Genomic DNA, 27,922 nt, shown 5'->3' with positions numbered 1-27,922 from the left:
AATTAGAGAGGAGAGGAGGAGGAGGATGAAGAGGAGAGAGAGAGAGAGATAGAAAGCTGAGGATGCAGCTTTGGTCCACAACACACATCCTCATCACTCGAACAAGACAGCAAGAGCTACTAGAGCCTGGATAAAAAGCTACAACTTCCAGGGATCGACGAGGAGATGTGTCCGCAAAATCTTTGATTCGACCCCTTTACATCCTCCTCCTCCTCTTCTTCTTCCTCCTCCTCCTCCTCCTCCTCCTCCCACCTCTACCGAGGAGCATCCCGCACACAGAGTCCACTCCGACGGGAAGGCAGGCAGAAAGGCAGGGGGGGATTGAAACAAGCCAGACACGATGAGTGGATCTCCTCGACATGGGACAGCTGTGGGATTATTAGTGCTGCTGAACGCGCTGCGGTTGCTGCTCGCGACGCAGGCTGCAGAAGGAGTGTTAACGGACCATGTTCTGGTTGAGCTGCACGAGGACGCACAGGACGAGGCGCACCAACTCGCAACACAACATGGGTTCCAGAGCGCCCGAAAGGTAAGGATGCTCAGAGGGAAAACAGTCACGCAATGTTCACTTTAGACCATGTTTTTTTTTTTTCTTCTTCTTCTTTTCTCGCGAGGAGCTCAAACTTCGATGCACGAAATCCTTCTTTTTTTCAATCCAGTTATTGATGTTCCAAAAATTATAATCATACCTTGGCAGGCTGGCAGCGTTTATATTCTGTCTGGCTATCGCAAATAGTCACACATAATTCGCAATCCAGTTTAAAAGGTGTTTCTCCAAATTTCCATTTAGTTACACTGTGTTATCGTTTGGTTTCATTTGATGACGTCATCCCACTTTAATGTAGGCCCTCGTTAAGTAGGCTGCCCACTGGACCGTGGCCTCTGTGAATTCAAAGGTTACCAGAAGTTAATTCAATTAATTTGTGCTTCCAATTTCTCTTCCTATGAACAAAAAACAACAACACGCTGAGCATTTATTTTAGGTGAAATCGACCTTTAAAAAAAAAAAAGGCAAACCCATTAAATCAGCAGGGGTTTCTCTCACAACATGAAGTTGTGCTGTGATATCATCCTTGAGAATCTAATGGATTCCATCTTGGCATAATGTTTATTAGCTAAATTACACTTTTGCATGAGGAGAATATTTTTATTGTGGTTGAATTGTCTCCTGTACCTACTTTGTGAAAAGCAGTTTCCCTTCTTAAAATGGCTTTTTCTTCAAAAAGAATGTTTCAAACAGCTTCCTCTATCACACGGACAGCATGCACCTAAACCCACAGTGTCTCAAGCATACACAACCTTTTTCCTTGTAGTAGGATTTTACTCACCTGAGATGGTAGATCTCATTAAACATGTTGACCAATGCGGCATGCATAACAACATGTCACAATAAGTAACAAGCCGTTTTTGTCCGATCAATGGAAATAATTCCCTGACAGTGTGTGTCTCTTGTCAAATGTCAAAATAAATGTGTGGGAGAAATTGGCCAGAGTGTTAGCTAGTGAGGCGTAGCAGTGAGCAGAGGGGTGTCTGCTGCTTTGAATGAGGATTTACCTCCACAACAACAACACAATCCTGGTTCAATGTGTAATTCATCCTAATGTGATGTGCTGTCTGTGATTGCTTGTTTGTCAGGAAATAGTCCCCCCCCCCACCACCACCGCAAAATTTTCTACCTCCCTGCCTTCCAGGTTATGTAATCGGCAGCTATATTTGTCTTAATGGGATATGCACCATTAAACAATGTGTGTGTCGTCTGAATTATCTTCTATTGTTGCCTAATTAACAAGACCGGGGCACAGAATCTGAACCCACATGCAAATGAGAGCACAAAGAGAGATAAAAGAGTGAGGCTGGGATGTTTGATGTGCAAATACTCAAGTAAATATTATTATTATGATCAAATCCTCTCAATGGAGATGCAGTAGTTGTATTTGCTATACGCTTTGAACACATGATCTATTATTCCATCACCAAGGGTAGTAATAAAGAGCAGTAGAAGATAGGAGTAATCCTCATGCTTCCATAATTTTGGTTTCTCATTGGATATGACAGGCGCAGCAGAAAGCCTTTATTCTGAGGATTGACCTGTCCCCTTGCTGTTACTAAAGCATAAGGGGGTCTTTAATCTGAGCACAGTGCTAGAGGGAAATCTCTGGATGATGCATCTCATTTCCCTGCCCCGCTGATTTATTGTGGTGGAAATCAGCATCTCCAGAGCCTTAAAATAGACCCTCATTGGAAGCCATTGAATAAGCGCCCTTGTTCCCCACCTGGAGAATTATCATCCTGCCTTCTCCTCCATTTCTAACCTATTGTATACTTTGTATTTGCCAATCACGCACTTCCTGATTACTACCTTTATGTTTCTCCATCAACTGTTCTTCTGCCCTGGATTCATCCATCTTCCTCTCTTCTTTTCTTTTTTTTTTTTTTCTCCACAGCTTCCCTTCGGAGAGGGGCTCTTTCACTTGTACCCTCAGGACACTTCAAAGAGACGAAGCAAACGCAGTGCCCGCAGCAGACAGCGGCTCCAAAAAGACCGCAGGGTAAGCACACACAATAGAGAGGTGCACTGTGAGAAAAGCAGACTGTGTGTCACCTGCACGCATGAGCCTAAAGAATTGACTCCCTTTCTCTTTGCATGACAGTTGTTATTCTGAGGCTTGCTTCAATGTGCAATACATTTGAAAAAGCAGGGCTTAGAAATTGCTTAAAAAAAGTTGGATGCACTTGGTTTGCAAATTTAAATGTTTTATCTCTTCATATGTTTTGTAGGAAAACAAAATGTTAAAAAGTTAAACAGGGTAATACAGGAAAACCAGCTGGTCTACTTCATGTTTTTTATTCATTTGCAGCGACAATATCAACAAAAAAATCCATTGTTTGGTCTTCATTAGTGTGGGGCGTCTTCATTATCTGTATAGTTCTGTGACTCAGTGTCTATAGGCTCCAAGGTCGGTGACTAATGTCTGCAAATGTGCACTGAAACAAAAAGGATAATTGTTTTTTCATGCTGATGTTGATGCACATTAATCCTGTTCAGATTTTGCAGTGTAAACTGTGTGAGCATGATCTGTCATTTTTTGAAAACGTTACGATGTAAAAGACGTCAGCAGCAACAGTCCCCAGCCAAGGTTGTATGATTTTAGTGTTCATTAAAGCAGCTGTCAGGTTGAACAGCTGCTGATATCATAGCAGCAATTTTCTAACAGGAAATTATTTGCAAACATGAAAATAAACTCTGAAAATAATCCCCAAAGCCTGAATCATCACAAGCATTTATTTATTAGGAAACACAACAACAGAAGAGCACTGTTTGTTTTTTCCAAAGTTAAGAGAGTTAAATACATACGTACGTTGATTGACCCATTTCTCATTTAAAAATTGATTCAGTCATTTTATTCAGTTTAAATAAGATGTGTCGCTGCAAGCCTAGGTCTGCATTTAGCTCTGTCCACTGCTGGAGGTTGTGAACATGGAGGTCGTGCTGCAGACAATCAACTAACCTCTCTAATTGCGCTTGTGAGGGGTGCTAATGAAAAAGAGAAAAAATGCGAGCCACTCCAGTGAACTAATGCAGCTGATGGAAGAGAGACAGCGAGGACATGGGCAGGTCTGAATGTTCCAGATGCTGGCGTTTAATCAGATGCTTGACATGCTCCTATGCCACACTGCAGATATTGATTTCTCGTGCATCTCTGGAATGAATGAGGTCAGCCAGTCTGATTTAGTGTCGCCTGTTTATCATTCTGAAGTGTTTTCCTCAAACGCATCAAGGTAGTATGGTGGACGTATGAGCGTTTTTCACACCAGCATCTTCATGGAAGAGGGGGCAAGCAGTTGAAGAGGAAAATGTAAGCAAACAAACAATTAATAGGGCTGAACGTTAAATCCCATTTTCATCATCATCATCATAATCCTGTTAAGAACATTAGAAAAAAAACACTGTAAAGAGACAGTCTGTCTGATAATGAATAAGACAATAATGTTTGATCAGTCAAACCTAAACTTGAATAACTACATGCACACAGATCAGCCAATCAGATGGAGTCCCAGCTAGCTGTCACCTACAGCATATATATATATATATATATATATATATATATATATATATATATATATATATATATATACACACACACACACACACACACACACACACACACACACACACACACACACACACACACACACACACACACACACACACACACACACACACATATATATATATATATATATATATATATATATATATGTGTGTGTGTATATATAAATGAACTGAAGGTAGTTAATAAAGACCTTGTGGGGAAATTATTATTTACCATTATTTGTGATTTACAGACAAAGTCATTGTCATTCAGATTTTTTATTTGAATTGTTACACATGGATGTAACATTTTTTTAAAACATCTTTAGTTAAGTAGCATCACTGAATGTTATGTAATAGACAGACAGAGAAAAACATACTCAAATAATCCGTTTATTTGCATGTATCTATCTACGTAAACCTATACGTCCGAGATAGATATACTGTATGGATGGATGGAGGGATGGATGGATGGATAGATAGCCCTACCGACATTTATATGAGGATATATACAGATTTAGTAAATATAAAATATAATGTATAGGCTACACATACTATACAGGAAGGTGGAGAGATGTGTATTAGATGGATTTCCTTTGGTCCTTTGGAGCCCCTGGACTGTAAGGAGCACATTGACCCACTTCTGACTTCAACCACCATCTTTTTCTTCTGTTCCTCTGCAGTCTCCTCTATGCCTACTTGTCCTTCTTCAACCCTCATCTCCTTATACCTCTCATGTCCAACAATGATTTCAAACGTCTATTCATCTGCACATCCAGGCCTTCACCCTATCCACCCATCCACGGTTCCTTCCGCCCCCTCCTATCTTACATGGGACAATACATTCAAAATCTATTTAGGGCACGCAAGGAAGTGGCTTTGAATTAAACAAAGGTGGAAAATGGAATAAATCTCTGTCAATGGGCAGCATCCCTTGACCCTGAAGACACATGTCTGGGAAAGCCAGGAGGGAAACGAGGACGAGTAAGAAAAGGAGAGACAGAAGGAGCAACACAGCTCTTTGATTTGAAGTGAAGTGAAGCGTTGTGAGCTGTGAGCAGGCAGCGGGCAAAAAGGCGGAGAGGGATGGTGGTGCATGGGCACTGTTTGATGTTGTGAGTGGGCAGTATGACATGCCGTCTCAGGGGAAATACCAGCTCTCCTGCCAAGTGTTGGAATAAATTGATGATGGATGGAAAGAAGGAGGAAGCGCAGCGATAATGCAGAGAGAGTGTTTGGGGTTTCCCTCTGAATTCAGCCAATTTAAAAAGGAAGAAAAACAGCTAAAAATGTCTGGCAGAAGATATACATGCATAAAACAAAATGTACGTCTATAGTCGGGGCTGACATTTCCTTCAAAGGACTTCCTGACATGTTGATTTACAATGTGTGTGTCTCCTGATTGCCTTGAGTGTGCCATAAAAGAAAGATCTGGATGAATAGGCTTCGGCCGCTTTAAAAGGCCATCTTAAGTGCTGCTCTGCTCTCTTATCTGTGGCGGTAAACACACCGGACAATGCCTGTTTCCCTCAGTCGCACTAGAGTGGGTTTGTAAGTACGAGAGGAACATCAAGCCACAGGGATCCATTTTCAACATGTAGCTTTTAATACGTGAAAATACATTTTGTTTTTATTGATTCGGCTATAAAATGTGTTATTTGTTATGTTATTGAAGTGTTTAGAGCGTGCTACTAGTAACGAGCGCTTTTTTTGTAAAAAAAAGTCCTAGTCTATTTTCCCAAAACATATAACCTTGACCTGAAACGTCAAGAGGTCAAGGAACAAGAGGAATACAAAAAGTGGATATCAAACCATACATCAACAGTTTGATTGATTGAAGGTTGGAATCAACCTGTGTGACTAGTGCAGGTCACTGATCTGTAGATCAATACAAGTGGGTCAGGTACATTTAAAGTGTCCTGATTTGGCAGTTTAGGGGAGTAGGTGAACTTTTATAGGTAACAAGTCCACACCTTCACACACAAGAGAGAGAAAGAGACAGAAGTGGACCTAAACCTTAAGGACACATCGGTCATGTGGCTGCAGTATCTGGGGATTGAACCCCCAACCTGAAGAAAGAGGACCGACTCTTAACACTGAGCCACAGCCGCCCCTGGAACTTGAATGCGATTTCAAGTAGAATTGACTGATTTGATAGATGTTATTCTCAAGACCACTTTCCAGATATGAGTGCAGTGAGTTGTTGGGAGAGTTTTGTTTTGCTATGTTGCTGTTTTTTTTTTTTTTTTTTTAACATGCAGTAGAAATGAAATCACAACATCTTTGACAAAGACACACAACCATTTCTATGCCAACTGCTAGCCAATCAAGCGCTTGAATCCCAATCATGTAGACTCTCTGTTCTATGTTATCTTCTAGTGCTTGATAAATACATTGTGGCTGCTTTCCGCCAGTATTTGAAATCCATAACACAGCTGTTCCTCTGCCTCAGAGATTTCAAAGAATCACAAGCGTATGTGTGCATAATTGCAGCTTTTTGTTGAAAAAAAAAATGCACAGAGGAAGAAAAACAAAAATCCATCTCTTGTGTGTGGCAGGTGAGTTTGGAAGCCGGGCTCCAGCTGCAGCCGCTCTGATTAGGGGGAAAGAAAAGAATAGGCCTTTTGATTTACATGATGTTCTGCCTTTATGATACAGTAGAGCACAGCTGGGCTTGCTGATTTCCTGTTCACAGAATGGAACATGCTTACACCTACCAGCGTCTTAAAGATCCTAGTTTGATTTGTGTGCACCTTGATTTCATTTTCCATGTATGATTCCTTTAGGCAAACCACGACAATGACCAGCTACTTCTTCTTCTTTTTTCTCCCTCTAGGTAAAGAATGTCTTTGAGCAGGAAGGCTTCAGTCGTCAGAAGCGCGGCTACAGAAATATCAATGATCTCGAAGTCAACATGAGCGACCCTCTATTCACCAAACAGTGGTATCTGGTGAGTAATCAGCCGAGCAGCCGTCTGCATGCCGCCCTGACCTTTAGGACCAACCCACATTCTTCCACCTTAATTACTCTGCTGCACAGCATATTCCCCACTACTTTCTGAATCAACATTGTTATTCATTCTTTAATTAGCCTCACCAATACTGTCTATCAGCTGCATTCATGCTGCCTATTCCTCCCCTCTTGTTTACCATAACTGGCAAGCGTGACTTTTACACCGCGGCTAGCTTTGCCGTCATTCATCCCTCTCGTCTGATGAATGTGCCGTATCGCTGACATTTACCTCCCCCTTCTCCCGCTCCAATCTCCCCTCTTCCTTCCCACACACACACACACACACACACACACACACACACACACAGACTCAATGTTGACTGTTTTTTTCTTCTAATCGTGGCTCACCTGGGTGCCATGAGTCACGGATGTTCTCCATATTGTCTGAGTGATTAGATAAACACGGGCCAAGCAGATGGGACTCCTGGGTTGGATCTTAATGTGGCTGAAGCTTGGCAACTGGGCTACACGGGGAAAGGAGTAACCATCGCAATCATGGACGATGGTGAGCATGATGTGCTGTTGTTTCCTCACCCAGGAGTGTTGTGTAAAAGCATTCAATTACACCTGCACTTACTCATGATTCTGTTTAATCATTTACTTTGTTCCCATCTTATTAATAAAAAATGAAAGGACGTGCAATAAGTGTTTGCTTTACAGAATATTTCTTAGGATTACTATCCTCAATCAATCAATCAATCAATCAACCAATCATTGTTTGTATTGCGCCAATTCATAACAAGTGTTATCTCAGGATTTCTCCTTTGTATTCTTGCCGTTCCTGTTCCTTGCCTTCCTTCCTTGCCACTGAGGTGGAGGTCGGAGCAGGCCGTGCATGAATGAGGAGAGAGGTGGTTGAGTGGACGACACAGTGGTAGTAGTGCCAGATTACTTCGCTTAAGGTTGGGGGAGAGCCTACTGATACATTTTTCGTATAATTTGGTATAACAACATTAATTGGATCTTATTAATGTGCCCTCCGCTATTTGTGATGGCTAACTTAATGACAGCTTCAAAGCTCTGGGTTTTAAGTTTTCTTAAAGCAACACGTCGCAGAAAAGAAAAGTTCACAACATGAACATTTAAAGCCCTAATTGCAGTGTTATTTCTCAACATACAATGACAAAGATAAATATATAAAAACACATTTATACTCAGTGTTTAAAAATGTTTAAAAATCATAAAAAAATGTTCTGCATGCATTAACATTTGTATTTGTATTAGATGTGACACAACAGACTGTAAGGTTTACCTGTCCTGCATATTTATTTATTTATTTATTTATTAATTTATTAGAATTTTGAAAGCACACATGAGCAAACCAGTGACATGCGTCAAAGTATATATGCTGAATTCAGCGTAAAAGCTCAAATTCATCTGTAGTCCTCAAAAAAAAGTTGTTTGTCAGAAGTAAATCATTCTCTGATATCACGATGTCAAAAAGAACAAAACTGAATGATTGTGAAACTTTTCTTTCATAACAATAAGTCACTTTAGGTCATACTGTCTTCACTCCCTCTTATCTTTAATTATTTCACTGAAAAATGTCAATATCTCATTTCAGGAATCGACTATCTTCATCCAGACCTGGCATCAAATTATGTGAGTACCTCAGAGTTATTCATTTCTTTCTTTCCTTCATTTCCTCTAAGTGCTGTCATAAACAGCAGCAGCGGTTCAGCTGCTAGATTTCATGGACTTCAGCCGTTCACCATCAGCAGTGACAGGTCCTCCCCAAGTTGCCTCCATGGCTTCCGAGTCCCCTTGTACTCCTGGAGGACGCGGAGACAGGCAGACGGCAGGCCGAGCTGTTTAATGTTAATGCACCCTGCGCTGTGGCAGGCACAATGGCAGGCCGATCTGTCACAAGCAGAGATAATGCCAGGGTGGTTGGCGCTGCATAATGTGATGCTCCATCTCCAGAATACTGATAAAAACTCACAGGACAAGAGGGATGGATAAATTGGAACGGGGATAAGCAGAACGCTTAGCTTGATCAGACTTAAAAATATACAGTTTCTGTCACTGTGACTGCATTGAGGTGTCATCCTGCAGCCAAGAACATGAATCTTCCAGAGAAACTAAGGTGTTTTGTAAGAGTGAGTCATGTTGCTCTGTAAGACTCAAAACACCTCTGTTTGACTGTTTTAACAAGAATTACAGTAGGAAATATGAATATAGTCTGCGTATTGTACCCCAATTATCATCATATATTTCGTTGCAAAACCATATTTAAGCAGGTTCAGTTTTCTTCTTTCCAATTGTAGCTTTCTTAAGTGTCTTTTTTCCACTTCACACATGTTCATCAATGCACTGCCAAGGTTTTTCCTGCCTTTGCATGTGTCTTGCCTGTGAACAGACCCAAAAATAACACTCCGTCTCAGCTGGGGTGATGCAGGGACACACTCCACTGGATCCATCGATGGATCCTGCTGTGCATAGATCTAAAGTGTGCGTTTGTGTGCGTGAGAGCACGCGTGGGCAGAAAGACACGGATCCTGTTCTGCTACTGTCGTCATTGTGTTTTGTAGTCCAACGAAGACCTCCTACTATGAGCTGAATAATACCATAAGAAGCGAAACAAAATGTCATCTTAAGTTCATCACATCTTCGAGTTGGATTCTAAATGATTGTGAGGCTGTGGGTCTTTGTGTGTACATGTTTGCATCTGATTTGGACAACAAAACGTTACTGCTTGGGCGTGGGATTGTGCGTGACTTCTTTTTTTTTTTTTTTTTTTTTTTCAGATTTGCCATTTTGTGTTATGATCACAATGGAACAGCTCATAAGATATTTTTCTGAAAAGGTGAATTGATTTGGAGATTGAGCGTGTTTTAAGATGAGAAATTACAGCTTTGGCAGTTCAATTTCATGGCACATTTATCTGCAAATGTAAGTCCCAGAACTTCTAATTATTTCTGCATAAATAAACGCATCTATTCAGACTCTAGATGTAGTGAAAAAAACAGATTTCTTTAAATTTCCAACCTTGGCTTAATATCACTGAGAGTAAAAAGGAGGGAAAACTGATAGTATTTCTTTATAAGAGAGTATTTGTTGCATCATTTCTGAACCAGCTTGTATTTTTTACTCTTTTATCCTCTTGCTTACACCTTATAGTGTATCTGTGTGTAGTTCCGACAGGTTAGCAGATATTAATCAATCAATAGGTGAATTCATAGCTCAGGGACAATTGAGGTGTGTTTCTTGGGTTTTTGTGTCCTTGTTTTGAGCGTGACTCTCCTGCTGTGCACCATGGGAAGTTACCATGACAACATGTTATGATTTCATACCGCTACGAATTTCACTTCATATATTGCATTCGTTTGAATTCCTTTTTAACAAGGAGAGAATAATGACCACGAAAAAGAGAAAGGGCATAAGCTGATAAAATACCTTGAAGTGCAGATGTATATTATTGAGTGCTCATTATACTCTGCGGCAGAAACGTCTTCTGATGACAGTTTTTAAAGATTAGAAATACACACAGCATCTGTCTTTTGCTGCCTCGGACCTTGTGTTACCGTTTCCGTCATGGGACTTTCACTTTAAAGTACTTGCAAAAGACTTTGAAGCAAGGACACATTATACAGAATCTCTGCATCAACTCTCCTAGATTCGGATCCTCCATTAAGGTGTCAGCACGGTTTAAATCCACCATGATAAGATGATACATGGGGACATCATGTCTAAGCCTATCCTCTCCATTATTCAATACATCAGGACTAAAACACACCGACGAAAGGGCATGCTTCTCTTTGGTTCTGGACTATTTGCCTTATAGTGGTGATAGCAGTCCAGAGATCTGTCTAACATTGCATAGTTAAAAACAAGCAGGTGAATATGCTTACAGCTCACTGATATATGCAATTTGACAGGGAGCCCATGACTACAGACTTGTTTTAAGGTCACAATCCAAAACAGATAGTTCAGAAACATTGATTTGATCTTATTGCCTTTTAAACTATTAATGTATTTAAATGCAACATTTGAACATGCATGCAGCGAGTATATCCACCTCTCATTGAAATAGAGTGAGTCAGAAGTATTTCAGAATAAAAGGAATGTAGTTTCCATAATGACGTCATTGCTGTGCTGCACAATTTAAACGTGTAGCAACGCCTGCCAGGGATCTATTACATATCACGGCTTGAATTTCAGTGATAGCTTATGTTGAATGTATTTACCCAAAACAAAGGGAAGAAAACAGCCAACTACTTTTGTTGTTTTGAGCTCACACTGCGTCATTTCCTGCGTGTCAAATCTTTGCAGTGAAATGCATGATGCCGCACTTCTAAGTGGTGAATGCCCTTAACTGTATAGTGCACCATATAGTGAGCTGTGGTTGATTTTGGACACAGCCTAGTTTCACAAGGCATGCTGGCTAACATTGTAAGAGCTTTGAGCCTCTCTCTCGAGTACCTTTCACAATGAGAACTGGAAAATGGACGATGGATTCCAGGCAAAGGTGAGGGAGGTGTATGAGACACCAGAGGAAGGGCTGAGTCTGATTGAAAGCAGTAGATATGAGGTTGAGAAGCAGAGAGAGTGATTCATGGACACGGTCCTGTGTCATGTATTACTGGGGGGCTCAGCACTTTTCACTCCATTTAATGAAAAAGGGAAATACATGTGCTCCTGACACAAGTTAAATATCCTCTTTGGCAGTCGAATGATTCCTCAGAAGTGAATAATGAACCCAATTTTGAAACCAGTTTTTTACTTTCCACTATTTTGACCAGCAACACTGCAGGTGTTTTGCCACGTGTTTCAAATGATTTCATCTTTTTTCTTCATTTTATATCCACAAAGAGAGAAGAAGACAGAAAGGTTATTCACAATATTTATCATCACAATCCGTTTAAACAATTAACTTTTTTCTATTGCCACTTCAACATGCAACACCAGACAGTGTGTTAGCAGTTCTGCTTTCCCCTCCTTTACCTGCTCCACATTGGGATAATTACAGTGTTTCTCTACTGGGTCAATAAGCTTTTGCTGTTTCGCTCTCCCTTTGTTGCTGCTTGAGTCATCTCCCGTAAATGCCAGCCAGCAGAGCTGTGAGGCCCGAGCGAGGAGTCCCACGATTGATATGATGTGTTTGATTATATGGCTAATGAACTCTTGCTGTGACTTCTCTGTAGTCAGGACCGCACAGAGCATCTGTTACTGAGTACACAGAGCAAAGTAAACAGCACTCAATGGGATGTGAGTGACAGGTAAAGAAAGGAGAGATTACTGCAGAGTGCAGTAGCTTGAATGCACCTCAGAAGTGCGTTATAGGAAGAGCAATACAGGCATGATATTTCCCAAGGATGTCTGCTATATTTGGCTGTGCATGTAGTGCTGTAGCTATGTCTGGTGAAGCTACTCTCCAAATCATTGCCCCGTGTTATGAACTGCAACATTAAAAACTACTCTTGAATATTAAGTGGACCAAAAAGAAAGTTAATAAATATTCCACATTGTATGTCAACCTGAAATGCCAATCATGCACATCATAAGAGGATAGGACGAGATGAGATAAGATAAGACTATTGTCACCAAAGGGAAATTTGTCTTGCAGTTACAAGAGAATAAAAAATAAATAGAGATCATAAAAAACACATGTGCATAAAAACAACTTTCTGCAGCAGTGACATATTGACATATAACACAGCCCCCTTGGCAGATATAATGAAGAGATCATTATTTCAACAAAATAGTGTGACGTTGCTCAGATTATTGTTGTTTATATTTTGATTAACTTAGCGAGTAACTAGTAAGTGTTAGTTATTTGATTTAGATATTATGGCTGATAACCCAATGAGCTACACTTGTCTCCTCACACTGGATTCAGGTTTATATACCCAACACTGACTGTAAATACTCCACATATACCTGCATCCATCCTGCAGTACACCACTGTGTGTGTGTCTTCAGACATTCTGACACTTGTGTTCACTGCGATAACGTCTCTTCGGTGTGTCTTTCACCTGAGTCCATCTCCTTTGCTTTTCCACTACTGTTCCTTTTTTTATCTTGTTACTTTAGGGCCTTGTTGAATTACATCCTAGCATTAATTGCGTCAGTTTACTTAGCCTGAAATCCCTTCTCTGACCAAACATTATTTCAGTTTCCCCAAAGAGTACATCTTTTTTTTTTCTCTGATTTTGTCTTTTAACTGTCAACTTGTCTCAAACTGAGTTTTTCTTACTTCCATTTATTAATGGTCTGTTATGTTAAAGGAATAGTTTGACATTTGATGAATTTCTCAACCTGTCGCTCAGACTTATTGGAATTTGATCCTCAAGTCTTTACTGTTGAATCAAAGCTAAAGCTCGCAGATTTTCACATTACGCCATTTACTGGGAAAAACTCAAAATTGTTCCATTCGGAGCAGTAATGATAAGGTCAGCACTTCACTATAAAATGCTCCTCTCTGCTTTCTCATCCTTTTTTTTTCTGTTTGTCTGTTGTTGTTTTTGTAACTGCATCCATTTGGTCCTTTCAGAATGCTGATGCCAGCTATGACTTCAGCAGCAATGACCCGTTCCCATTTCCCCGCTACACAGACGACTGGTTCAACAGGTAAAGCCCACTCAGCCAACCTCTGTTTATATATACACATAGTCAATGTGTGTGCACATGTGTGTGCACATGTGTGTGCGCTCCCCGGAGTCTGGCAGCTCTCCTCTATTGATTTTTCTCTCCACATAGTTCCATTAAGACATAATGGTGCAGTATAAACTGAGCTGTTGTCCTACACAGCACAATAGAAAAACAGGCCCTATTTTTACCCGCTCACTTGGAAGCGATAAGGTGGATAAAGGAGGACTAGCACAAGTCTAGTCTCTCCTCAGGGTCGCAGTGTTCACAGTGTCGACCTTCTGTCTGATAACACCTTATCTGCCTCACATCTCCCAATCACACTGATCCACTGCCACAGCAACACATGTAGCGGAGAGGAACAAAGGGAAATACATCCCTTCTCCGCCTCTCCGCCTCCACTCTGCGTCCATCTGCTTAGATGTATCATTGTGTGTGCATCTGTGTGGGAGTGAGGGAAAAAAGGGTGTATTTGGGTTTGCCAGTGAAGCAGTACTGTTTTGCTGGCTGTCGGGCACAGCTCGCTGGCTAATCAGCTGGTTGTTATAAATAGCTGCCTGTCTCTAGCAATGCATGCTGGGAGCGAGGGGTTGACTCTCTGCAGTGTCCCTGTGGGGAGAGAAGGGATGTAGAGATAGACACACATCACATGGTGCACACAGAACACTGATATGTGCAAACACATTCAGCCAGACTCCGATGAGTGATGGATAAATGGAGGGTTCCTCTCCATGAGCTAAACGCTCTCAGGTTAATAAATGACACTGTGCTTATGCTAATTTAATAGGCTGTAACTACTGAAAATGCTTAGTCTTTTTCTGTCAACAATTTCTAATTCTAGTCAGACACAAAGTCAACAATAGCAGTGTTGCATGTAATGTAAAAAAAAAATCTAATCTAAACCATAACCCCCCAAAAATATTTTTTTAATTCATGTAAATTCATGCAAATCCTCTTAGATATATTCTCTTTTTTTCCTGCCACAGTCACGGCACACGCTGTGCAGGAGAGGTGTCTGCGGCAGCCAACAACAACATCTGCGGTGTGGGAGTCGCCTACAACTCCAAGGTGGCAGGTGTGTGTCACATTAAAGCTGCATGCTGGAAAGTGAGAGGAATAGCAATGAGCCAACTATAATGTAAGTCAATAAAAGCTGTGATTATGTGCCCAAGAAAGGATCACAGGAGGTAATTCAATCCGAGGGAAATAGTGCACACATCATGTATTAAATGTTAGAAGAGCTGCATTGTTGTTGTTTGGTAGTGAAGTATAAGGGTGCACCGCAGAACCCACAGAAATGTGGCACAATCCAGACGACTCCATATATATATTGATTATTATCATCATTATTTATATTGATTCTTTAAATTTGCTCTGGGAGTAACAGTAGAAAAAAGAAAATGAGTATCGACTGTCTGATTTGTGAGCACAAATGTAGATGACTTCACCGTCTCTGCTAATTTGAAGCCTTTAGATGTTGTGATGGTGTTGTGTATTGTATGGTCTTGACTGTCTAGATATTGACGTTATTGTGGAGAATCAATAAAAGGGAGGATTTTGAAGTTCACATGGAGACATTACTCTGTCAGGCATCAGGATGTTGGACCAGCCGTTTATGACTGACATCATTGAGGCATCATCCATCAGCCACATGCCGCAGGTTATTGACATCTACAGTGCCAGCTGGGGACCGACCGATGATGGGAAGACTGTGGATGGACCCAGAGAGCTCACGCTGCAGGCTATGGCTGATGGCGTCAACAAGGTAAGGTCACTTTACACCTGCTGTGCTGAGGGTTTCATTATGATATTAAAGGAGCAACATGTAACTCTGACACCTAGTGTTTAAAATGGGCACTGCTGTCCAAATTCCAAAAGTAGCTTCAGTGTTTGACGAGCTCCGCATTGGTCTTGAAACCTTTCTGTGTCTTAACCTCTCTCATTTTTTTAAAAATCAACACGCATCTTCAATATCTTCTACCACGTTTCTGCTCGTTGAGTGTATTAGAAAAAATGTCGAGGCACCCGCTGTGCCTGACCAATCAGAGACATTCAGCACTGCAGGGGCTGCATGCCCTGTTCTCCAAAAGTCCTGGACCTCTTGAAAGTAGTACCCCCCTAGCAGGGTCTTTTTCATATACGACTACTTGTGAAGTGGGTCTGATGGATGCTCAATGCTATTAGCAGTGTAGCTCTAGCCCCTAAAGAGTTGTGTTCCAGGTCTTCTAGAGCAGAGAGGCCTTTCGTAATGACCCTTCAGTGGAGTATAGAATAGCTAAGTTAGGCGACGATGTGGGCCCTGTGGCTGAAGGGCTGTCGTCTTACACACACACACACACACACACACACACACACACACACACACACAACCAGTTGCCATGCTAACAGTGTCATTTCCAATTACTTGCTTGATTAATCATCATGCACTGTGTGCTGGCCAGTGTGGGTTTTGCTCTAAAGTGACCCGGTCTCATGCAGGGTGGCTGAGTACAAGAAAATCTGACTGTAATATCTGATTATGTAAACACATCTAATCAAGTAGGTACTCTGCAATCCACCGCTTAGATTCTAATAATCATTCCTATAAACTGCTGTGTAGGCTACCCATTGTGTACACATGGCTCATAAAAAGAAAGTTTAAAATAAAGAAGCACACTATGTCACATTTTCAGCTAAGTTTGATAAAGTTAATTTAAAATTGCATCCTTAACGTCACTGTGTGTCTTCTGCAAATAGCCAGAGATCATTTTAATAGATGACATTGTGCAAAATGAAAGCACTCTGTTTGGACAATGCAGGAGACAGAAGGTCAAAGGCTTGAAGTTCTTACAGTAGGTCAATAGGTGAGCTCAACGACGCTCAAACCTGCCTTTGCAATTCAAACAGAGAGCGTCATAAATAAGCACCGCGAAGAGAAGGATTTGCCACTCCTCCCGCCCCTACTTGATCTTTTCCTTTTGTGAGGAAGTGCTCGTCCTCTAGTTGAAACAGGTGCAGCATGTGGTGAAGAGGAGGCTCTCCGCATGCTGCCAGTTGTTTCGTGATTTCGAGGCACTCTATCTGTAACAAAGATGACATTTTATTGTGCTTACATATACAGAGAGTATATGCTATGCATTTTTAAGCCGTGACTTCTGTTCTGCCTTTTGACCTGCTGTAATTAGAAAGAGAACAGCTGTGGTACTTTGAGAACACACATTCTTCCTTTAGAGGATATTCTATACTATACAAGTGCATACAATGGGAACCAGTTTGGAATCTTGGGGTGTAAGTAAGGTGTTTTGCCTGAATGCTTTGATTTGAGTGAAGGCCGTATGGTTGATTTTGAATGGAGAAGTTTTCAGTGTTTATTGTCTTGACCTAAATTTTCCCCAGATCTCAGTTTTTCCTCATTACTTGAATGCACAAAAACATAGCCTGAACTTTTCTGCCAGTGTGTGATATGAACCCAGTAGTGATGATCCTGTTTAAAAAGAGGTATTTGTAATGAATGCCTCCATTATATTTTGACATATTTTCTTTTCCTGCATTCGCCTGAGCCCGAATTGTTTTTTCAATCATTTGGAGGAGGATTTCTAACAACTTTACTCCACTTGCACACACATGCACCACCTGTACAGCCTGTAATCAGTTGGAACTCCCAAATTCCCACCTCTCATTTCACCCCTGTAAGCCTCACTTAACAACAAGAGGTAGTGCCTGTATGACATCATTCTCATCATGATGATTGTGTTTTTAAGGGGCGAGGAGGTAAAGGCAGCATCTACGTGTGGGCATCAGGAGACGGCGGTAGCTATGACGACTGCAACTGCGATGGTTACGCCTCGAGCATGTGGACAATCTCGATCAACTCGGCCATCAATGACGGACGCACCGCCCTGTACGATGAGAGCTGCTCCTCCACCCTGGCATCCACGTTCAGCAACGGACGCAAGAGGAATCCAGAGGCTGGCGTTGTGAGTTTGTTTGAACGCGTGTATGTCTCACAGAGGCTGATGAATAAGCTTATCAAAATTAGGTTCAACGGGCCCCGACGTAATCTTTCTCTGCTCTTTTGGATGTCTCAAGACGTCTCAAATCTTGTTGGTGACATTCTGTCTTTCAAAAAAGATTGTCCTCATTCACAGATTGAACTGTAAATGGCTTCTTTATGATTGCCGGGCAGACAGTGTTTCCCAGGCCTTTCAGGATATTGAATGAGATCAGGGATCAAACTGTTGTGAAAAATGTCTCCGGTGGAAGAAAATAGCTCTTCTTTGTTCACATTACTGGACCTCACTTTGCTGTAGAACCCTAGAGCAGGGTATCAGGCATGTTGGATGCTTTTATTAAGAGACTAAAGGTTTTATTTTTTTATGGACTTGTGGCTTTCCTTTATTAGTTGCTATTGATAGAAAATGTCCTTTACCATGACTGTGTTGCTTTGTGCCTCATTGTAAGAGCGTTTTTTTGTATGCAAGTGGAAATCATGTAAAGAAAGGGAAAGAGATGTTCTGAAGTGAACATAGTGATTGACCTTAGCATGACACAAACAGGAAACAACCATAAGAGGCCTAAAGAACTGTGTCATCAGTGGGGAATTCATGACAAAAGAAGTGAGTCTTCAACATCAAACAGACGAGTGGACATCGTGCACTATCTTTTGAAATGAAGACAATTAAGACACAGCTGAAGTACGATAGACGCTGCTTCCTCGCTGAAGGCAAAAGCCTGACCTTGATGGTCAACATTATAAAACTGAATGCCCTTACACAAACACAGAGCATGTAGACCCACAGCCTTTGCTACGCTTGTGTGTAATAAGGATTGCTTAGTGTATAAGGCAGCAGTGTTTGGGTTTGTGATTATGCAAATCACCTTTGGCTGTTGACAGAGCCACGGATCTTCCCCAGGGTTCTCCATCTAATTTCAGTCAATCAGTCATTATTTCTCATTAAGCACCAAATTATATTGCTTATTCAATAAGCATAGACACTGCTTGCCTGCTGATTTGTGTATAGTACAGTTTAGCCAGTGTACACTCTGAACTCAGATGCATCCTTTTCTTATCTGTATTTTAAACTTGTAACGAGAGGATCATATTGATGTTGTCCTGTTTCTCATACAGCCTGAAACGTGGCTGTATCAAACAAGTATTCCAGTCAATGCACTGATCAGAAACTCCCAATTAACTGTGAGGTAAAATATCATGACGACATGATGATTATTGTTATAATGATAGAGAGAGATTAATAGATACTTCATTGATCCCGATGGAAATTCAAAGCATCCAATAGCAACTTGTAAGACACATATGATGTGATATAGTTGTTATGCTTAATAACACCCACTCTTCCCCCTCCCATATGTGTATATTAACTCAAAGAAATATTTAAAAGAAACCCCTTCATAGATGTAACGGCCTCCTTAACCAAAATAATTACACCAAGGCTCAGAACATGGAGACTGAAAACATATAAGGACGCCACACAGATTTAAAGATAATTAAGGAATCAAATAAACAAAAGGGGCTGCAGACCCAGCCAAAAAGAACAAAAGATGGGAAGGTGCCGAGCCAACCATTTAATTGGTCGTAGCGTCATCTTTCCCTAAAACTACCTTCAGAAGAAAAGACAAACCCAAAGAAACCAAAAAAACGAAAATAGGAGTGCTGGTGATCTCAAGCCCAAACTATACTAACAAAAACAATCTTGACATGCGAGGGGAAAAGGCAGAAAAACTGGGAGACAAAAGCTCCTGACAACATCGCTGCCAAGAGTCTCTCCTACCCAGCTCCTCTAAAAGACCACTTCTCCTCCCTGAAAACCCGTACAGTTAAAAGTAAGACCTAGCTTGTGGAGGGTGATATTAGTCAAAGCTAGCGAAATGTTAGCAATCTGTGTTTTGCCACCATAATGAGTATTGTTGGACTAGTAAAACATTTTCTTAACCAGGTTTTTTCCCTTTGAGATTAAGAGCCTCTGTTTCAAGGAAGACTTGGCCAAGATAGACAGACAAACACAAAAATGTACCTTAAAAGACTCTGTTGCACCACCAGCTAAAAACATCGACATCCTATAGGTCTTTCATTTTAGATTTAAAGACATTTATTGACACCAGCTCCTTGAGTTTCAAGTCGTTCTACAGCAAATATCTAATGACCCCCTTGAAAACGAGATGGTGCATCTCAAGGGGTTTGAATTGCCTCCCGGGGGACAAATAAAGTTTTTTGAATTGAATTGAATCCCTCCAATAAAAAATGTGAAATATGTAGTTCAGGGGAGGGTATTATTGTATTGATATTGAAGATGCATTTTTGTCCTGATCTTCCCTTACATTGTTCCTTTCAGGCTACCACAGACCTGTATGGGAACTGCACACTGCGTCACTCTGGGACATCAGCAGCAGCTCCAGAAGCAGCCGGTGTCTTCGCTCTGGCTATTGAGGCTAAGTATGTGCTCCACTCCCCCTTCTTTAAACCTGCAGTACCTCTGTCTGTACAAAACAGACTCAGAGAGTTGAATTAGAGCAGAAAAAAATGCCTTTTATTACATTTTGATATCCTTTGACTTGACAGAACAGTTTTTTTTAAGCTATTCATGTATTAGCTGCTGAATATAACCCTGAGATTTTATATCCCTACTCTATGATGTCTTTGACCTCTTAAGTCAATATCTTTTCTCATATCCTTCTATTCAAATTCTCCATCCTTTTCTGAACCCTTTATAAGCACGGATCATTTCTCAACTTTTCACAGGATTGCTTATTTATTGCACAAGTCAAATGAAAAGTAAAGTATTCTGTTTAACACAAAGTACCGAATCTATGGGCTCGGCCAACGACACACACCATGTGATAAGAAGTTTAAAAATGCAGATTATATATTGTTTGGATGGGCTAGCTGAGTGCTTATGTTTGAGCTATCTCTGCACCTAAAAGCAGTGAAGAAAATGTGCTGAATGAAATACTCTACAATATGAAATTATCTCAACCTTCTGAAAATGTAAGTAGGTTAATGGTGTAAGCAAAGCATATCAAAATCTGTTGATTATGTATAATAACAGTTTTTTTCTATAATCCTTGTGAATTTTAGAAAAGCTTATTATGTGTAGATTAGAAAATAGCTAAAATACACTGCAGTTTAGTGAATCTGCCAAAGCATAATTAAACCAGTATGAAAATCTAAAACCCTGCGTATTACCATAATCCCCAAGGAGACTCTTCTTTCCCTTGAGATGCTTCATTTCTGACATTGAAGGTTTACAAGACACCGCTGCCATTAAGTGACACCTGCTAGTGGAGCTGAGTAAAGAAGGACTGTTTGCTTTGCACACACAATAATGATGTCGCTATTAGGAGGAGCGGATGCTTACCCTCTCCGGCAGCAAATAACCCACGAGGCTGTTAGGACGAGTGCGCGGGCCTTTTTACTGCCCAAACACACTCAAAACCATCCTACAGCAGGAGTGAATGAGTCAGCCTGAACAAAGCTGTCGCCACACACAGCCAAAATTACTAAGGGAGACACAAACACGGGGATCTTTGTGCCTCAAAGAACAGACACTATGAGTGTTATATAATCTAAAACATGCGGAGATAAACCTTGTTCACAGAGGTCTAACTGTTTGGACTTAATAAAGGAAGAATCCTTTTAGGTTAGAGGCAAAAATCTCTTCAAGAACTTCAAATTCCTGTTGCCTTCTTGGTGAAACTTTTTTTTACTTACACTTTACTTTACTTACACCAACAACTTATAAAAACAATGTGGGGAAATGTTATTACGTCCACAATTTAAGTTGTAACTTGACAAAGCTGCTCAGGCCAGAACCTTATGAAATGGTGATGACTTTTCTAGTTATTAGCCACATCCTCCGCTGTACCAGCTGGGAAAACTGTCACAGCTTTTCTATATTTCAGACTATATTTTGGTGGCACAAATCATAAAAATCACCTAATGGTTCATTTGTATTCTTTTCTGACCATGTTGTTCTTTTTAAATCCCTGAGGGAATTCTGGTTTTACACTCTGTTATAGAGATACACACATGCATAAGCATGACATTTGGACATGCAGAGCGGTTGGGGGTTCAGTGCTCAAGGGCATTACTTGGGAAGTGACCCGGCTCTTTTCCAGCTACCAGACCAACTTCCATTTAATGGTCCACACCCGGACCTTAACATAAACTGAGCTACTGCTGCACCAACAGCGGGATAGTGCCCTTTGAGGTTTAAGGTGTCACTATTAAGAAAAGATAAGATACAACTTTATTGATCCCCCATTTAGGGAAATGTAGTTGCAACAGCTCAAAGTTACGGACATCAAAATACAAGGGAAACATGTACTGACAATAGAGACATAAATAACATAATAATTCTAAATAAACACACTATGTACATCTTCACTTGTGGGATGATACACAATTGCACAGGTTACAGACTTAGTGCAAGAGGCAGTCTAAATTGTCTTAATTTCCTTATAATAAACACCACATTGGGAAGTAACTCTCATTCAAACCTGATATTTCCTGCTTAAATTTATGATGTAAACTTTCTGTCTCCCCCAGCCCAAACCTGTCCTGGAGAGACATGCAACACCTGTCAGTCCTGACCTCCAAGAGGAACCAGCTTCATGACGAGGTGCACCAGTGGAGGAGGAACGGCGTTGGCCTCGAGTTTAACCACCTGTTTGGCTATGGTGTGCTGGATGCCGGGGGGATGGTGAAAATGGCCAATGAATGGAAAACAGTGCCTGAGCGTTTCCACTGTGTAGCCGGTTCCATCCAGGATACCCAGTGAGTCACGTTTCTTCTAATCCTTACTTTTTTTTGGCTATACATTCTGCACACTTCATGTGCACTCTGCCTATTGGAAATTTCAAGCTGTCCCCACCGAGATGCTGAAAGGAAAACACTGCTGAGCCTAAGAGACACACTCATCTAATTACTGGGTAATTCCAATAAGGTTTAATTCAATAAAACAGCTACAATGGGAGTGTCGACTTCATGACCCTATCATATTCAGATTAGCTGCTCAGTCTGTCTGATGGTCCTGTACAAATAATGAAAGACTGTGATCGTGACAGGTGCTTTTTTGGTTAATGGGTATTATGGTAACTAACCATAGTAAAGTTGTTGAATGTTTTTTTTAAATAAATCTTGTGCTATTGTTTTTTAACTAGAAAATGAAAATGGAATGGATTTATTTTCAGTTTTAACAAACAGTCCCCCTGCGGCTTGAACATTTCTTATTAACCTTACAGTAGGAATATGTTACTCTTGAGAAGCGAGATTAAAAATTCTAACTTTAACAAATGTGAGGTTTAATCCATAGAAGATACATCACGCTGTTGCTTAGTCTAATAAAATGCTTGGTTTTGTGACTTCAGCGTATGGCGGCTAATCGTAGCTAAATCCACAACACTTTCGATGGTATAACTATTACTGTACGTTGGATATTACTGAGCAAGTCAGAAGTTTAGTGTTAAAGTTTTCTCTTTAAATTGATTTGGCCTAATGCTTAACAGATGATATGCACTTAGTTGGATTTAGCCTTTAGCCTACTTTGCTGCTATTTGAGCTAATATTACATGTCCTGTTTGCAGCTATAGTTCATGGCCGGTACCAACATGTATGATTTTGTGACGTGCAGAATACAATCAGTCTAGCACACGACTTGCAGAAGTGTGCTGTGAACCCATTAAAAGCAAATTCTGCCGTTCAGTTAATTTCATAGCCTTGCTCAAATCAAAGTTTCATAAATATAAATACATGCATGATCCACATTATTTTAGAGGGAAATCAAAGATACATCTTATCGATTTGGGAAATAGAAAATGCTTTGTCTGGTTGTTTGAATTGGAGAATATGTTTTCTTTACTGATAGAGAAGCTGATTATTATTATTACTTTTATAAAATATTTTACACACGAGATGTAGCTGTAGCTATGAGTCTTCTCATCTAGTCCTCTCCTCTTCTTCTGGTCTTCTTCTCCATTAACAGCCTTGCCTTCAGTTTTCACTCTACACCTCTAGCCTCCTTCCCCGTCTTTACTTTCCAACCCAACTTTACTCTTCTTTTCTTTCCCCTGGCCCCCTCTGCTCACCCTAACAGGGTTTTGCTATCCATCCATCTATCATATCAATAGGCTTCCCACTCCTGTGAGGGATGACTGTTGACTTCCCCCAGCATACCCTCTTATTCCCTTAAATTAGACTGCCACAAATGGCCCAGCATGGCGGGCCCTGGAAACACTGTCAATTACCCTGACTGACAGCCAGGAAGGGATTCCAGGTTGAGGTGTTTCTGTGTTTGTGGATGTAAACTTGCAGCTTTCACATGTGTTGTGGAAATGTCAATGCGTAGGTGTAGATAAAACAGCAGGCTGTATATGGTTTGTCTCTTCAGGCTTTGCCACCATCATCCCCTCAGGATCCTTATTTTACTCTCCAATCAGTGCTCCACAGGTGATGCAGTCACGACAGCATGGCGTGAAAGTAATCCCCTATGTGTCAGAGAGTGTGTGTGTGTCTGTGTCTCCCTTGAGTTAAGGCCAGTTAAAAAAAGGAACACCCCTTTAAGATTTTATTTAAATGTCGAAGAGAGCTTGCCTCATAATATTTGGACATTTGGCAAAAAATGTTGCCTTGCCATTGACATAATCAAAAAATGGATGGTTTCCAAATGTGGGACTTTCAGCCAGGAGAGTATTATTTAAGTAACTCAACAGGCACACATTCATTTGGACTTATTTTAACCCAAACCATGATATTTTCCCCTCAACCTAACTACAAACAAAAGTCCTAGCAGGTCATTATTTTGCCCAAACCTTCGCTCACTTTGACCATTTGACCATTTTAACCAACTATCTTTGAATGATTTTTGCACACACTCCCCCTTCCAAAAAAATAGAAACGTTTGTTGTAAACTTCATCTTTAACCAAATGGTTTTTTGTTTATTGCTGTTGACTGTTGTAGTTTAATTGTCTAACCAGATGTAGCATTTTTTACTAAAGAAAACTTGATGCCTGCATATGCTGAACTGACCCTGGAGATGTACCCAGATCATCATATTTTGAAGCATACGGCCACATAAAACAACATTTATATTGGATAAAGAGAGGGGGTAGGAACGTGTTGGCTTGAATGCGACATCAAACAGACCAATTTGCAGAAGGCGACATCAGCACTCTGCTCAGCCATGAACAAAATATCAATATCTAAACAAATACCATATAAAGCAGTATTTATGATAATAGAGATAGCATCTCTTTTTTTTCAAGCTATCTCTTAGCTGTGTTAATAGCTGTGCGATATTATTCATCAGTTCATTGTTTTCACAGCTGCACTGCAGGGCTTGTGCTGCCTCTATTGTGGTTGAGATATAATTACAACAAGCCCACCTCTGATGAAAGTGTATCACCAGAGAGAGGCAATAAACACCAACATAGCCACAGCCCCGCAAACGCACCGCTCAGCATTGATCTGATGGCTGCTCTGGCTTGCTGTGGCTTACTTGGCTGGAGGAGAACCTCTCATTACCAGTGGAGCTGGCATGCATTGGCCCCTGTGAGCTGTGAGGTTGTTTTAATCTCCCCTGGTGCTGCCCTTCAGTGGCATCCCTCTGCCTGCTCTATGACCCACTGTGGTAATTACTCACACTCTTCATCGGATGGGAGCTGTGCTGCTGCTGCGCACAAATTCACTTTATGGTCCAAAGTAAAACTCCTAGACTTATACTCACAGAGATCAATTACAATAAAAACATGTTGTAAGTTGGAAAATAATTCAATAATTAATTATGTGCAAATAAAAACTCACAGATTTAGCTAAACTCACAGAGATAAAGTCCAATTTAAAAATGTATTAAAGTGAGGACACAACTTTGTTTTACTTTATTACATTTCTCCACCCATGATCTATACCGCCTATGCCATTCGGGGTCTCAGGGTTGGAGCCGATCCCAGCTGTCGTTGGGCGAGAGGCGGGGTACAACCTGGACTGGTCACCAGTCAATCACAGGACTGCCATACAGATACAAACAACCAACTAATCACATTCTCATCAGAACATACAGACCTTTGGGCTGTGGGTGGTAGCTGAAGTACCAGGAGGTACTGAGAGAACATGCAAACTCCACACAGAAAGGCTGTGTATGATGGGGATTCAAACCAGGCACACAGCATTAATTAACCACACTGCAGTCCCTTATATGTAACACATAGTATTTTGTTTCATCAAAATTTAAAACTCATTATTGTATTTTTGAAGATGGAAAAAAAGGAAATTGCAACTTTGTAAAAATGGTTTTAAAGATGTCTCTTTATATTTTAGGTACATAACAAATTTGAAGAGCCATGTTGTTAACGAGTTTAATATTTGGTTATGTCAGATTTCTCACTGAGCATTTCAGGGTGTAACTCCCTGTAAAACACCCCGCTGTGAACTGTTCTGTTTTTCTGGGAAGAGTAATTTGTTTCATCAGCGCTAAGAAGCTCACCGCTGCACTCGCCTGGCTGTGCTCATCATAGTGCTCCATTAATCATTTTTCAAACCGAGTGCTGTTCCACACGTCTCTCTCGTCTCTCTCACTCCAGTCTCTGGTTCTTGTCCTCGTTTCCCTCTCTATGCCCCCATTTCCCACCGTGTGCAGTTCAAGCGTCAAACTCACACACTGTTATTAAGCCTCCTCATATAGCCTTTGGCCACCATCCCTGTCCTACTGTGTTCCCACTCGTTCCCTCCATCAGTCAAAGAGATGGGAACGACGGTGTGCCGTTCCATCCACAAAGCAGTAACAATACCAAGACCGTCTTGCTTTTACTGTCTGTTCTGAACAAATCCAGTCGGGTCAATAGAAAAAAAAGAATACGTTCATTATGAAATAGACAAATCATTCTCCTCTAGTTTTAACAAAAGGCCTCAGATTAATTTCTAATTAACAATTCCCTGCAGTTTAACAGTATAATCCACATAGCAGGCTGTAGTTTTACTGTCTATGTTTAAATACTTATGATAATACTTGCTTTTTCCCATTGATTTCCATTTTCATCGCACAAAAGTGCTAAGAAGTTGCTGTTTTAGCCACTCAGATTTGCTCTGTTCTGTAATTCTGTTGGAATTATTGTGTAGATGCTTACCTGGTTCCTAAAAACTTCCAACAAGATTGTGTCACACTTTTTTGATATTCTATAGTTTCATTAGATGATTGACAACTAGTTATTCGTTGCATTTACATTGAAAACCATGATTAGCATCAGCCCGTGTGTTATTTGGCTCCCACAGAAGACGAACTGGTCGTAAAGAAAGGCTCTGTATGATCAACAGCTGGTAGCAAGAAATGAAGGCCTATGTGTAGCGTGTGTGGCTCCAAATAGCAGAGGTTTTCATTTTCATTCCCACCACTAGACATAAATTACACAGTAAAGCGCCAAGATATGACAATCATCACTGCTTTTGTGCGATAAGGGAGCAGGTTCAAAAGGAGCCTTGATTTGCCGAAGGAAAAAATAGGTCAAGTACTGTATTTACTTGGATATTCAAAAGAGAGCTGGGCTGAAATTCACTGGGAGAAAGAAAAAAGTTATTACATCTTCCATTTGAAGTTTAACCACAGGGAAGCAATCAAAATGCGGTCTTATTTCCTCCAGTTAATGGAGTTTTGGATGTTTTAAACACTAATATTTGGCTTTTCCATGTCTCTCTGCTGAACAGTTTTTAACAGTTCAACCTGTTTCTCTCTCTCGCCAGTAAAATCCAGTCTGGAAACAGGCTGGTGCTAGCCATCAACACTGAAGCCTGCCAGGGGAAGGACAACTTTGTCCGCTACCTGGAGCACGTGCAGGCGGTAGTCACCGTCAACGCCAGCCGCCGTGGCGATCTTAACATCAACATGACCTCTCCCATGGGCACAAAGTCCATCCTGCTGAGCCGAAGACCCCGCGACGACGACTCCAAGGTGGGCTTCGACAAGTGGCCCTTCATGACCACCCACACCTGGGGTGAGGACCCCCGCGGGACCTGGGTCCTGGAGGTGGGCTTTCAGGGGGAGGAGCCACAGCGCGGGGTCCTGAAGGAGTGGACTCTCATGCTGCACGGAACACAAAGTGCCCCTTATATAGACCAGATAGTGCGTGATTATCAGTCCAAACTGGCAATGTCTAAAAAGGAGGAGCTGGAGGAGGAGCTGGATGAAGCTGTAGAGAGAAGTCTGAAGAGCTTGCTGAGTAAAAACAACTAAAAAAAAAAAAAAAAA

The 27,922-nt window shown here is 41.0% G+C and overlaps 1 protein-coding gene across 1 annotated transcript; it reads left to right on the top strand.

Annotated features, from left to right (window-relative positions):
• Positions 1-20: 20 nt before the first annotated feature.
• pcsk2 (proprotein convertase subtilisin/kexin type 2) lies at positions 21-27,922 on the top strand. The gene is made up of 12 exons (XM_020630910.3): positions 21-529; positions 2,445-2,549; positions 6,930-7,043; positions 7,502-7,610; positions 8,670-8,707; positions 13,599-13,675; positions 14,680-14,768; positions 15,283-15,458; positions 17,434-17,649; positions 20,023-20,123; positions 22,236-22,463; positions 27,418-27,922. The coding sequence occupies exons 1-12, from the start codon at positions 341-343 to the stop codon at positions 27,905-27,907; spliced, it is 1,932 nt and encodes a 643-aa protein (XP_020486566.1). The 5' UTR covers positions 21-340; the 3' UTR covers positions 27,908-27,922.

Source organism: Labrus bergylta, chromosome 10 (genome assembly GCF_963930695.1).
Source record: "Labrus bergylta chromosome 10, fLabBer1.1, whole genome shotgun sequence".
In the NCBI taxonomy this organism is placed as follows: Eukaryota; Metazoa; Chordata; class Actinopteri; order Labriformes; family Labridae; genus Labrus; species Labrus bergylta.
This window is presented reverse-complemented; position numbering and strand designations above follow the sequence as displayed.

Bases quoted from the DNA above. Each gene is read 5' to 3' on its own strand.
- pcsk2 (XM_020630910.3), top strand. From the start codon at position 341: ATGAGTGGATCTCCTCGACATGGGACAGCTGTGGGATTATTAGTGCTG. The intron at 530-2,444 runs GTAAGGATGCTC...TTTTCTCCACAG, and splicing joins GGTTCCAGAGCGCCCGAAAG to CTTCCCTTCGGAGAGGGGCT. The intron at 8,708-13,598 runs GTGAGTACCTCA...TGGTCCTTTCAG, and splicing joins CAGACCTGGCATCAAATTAT to AATGCTGATGCCAGCTATGA.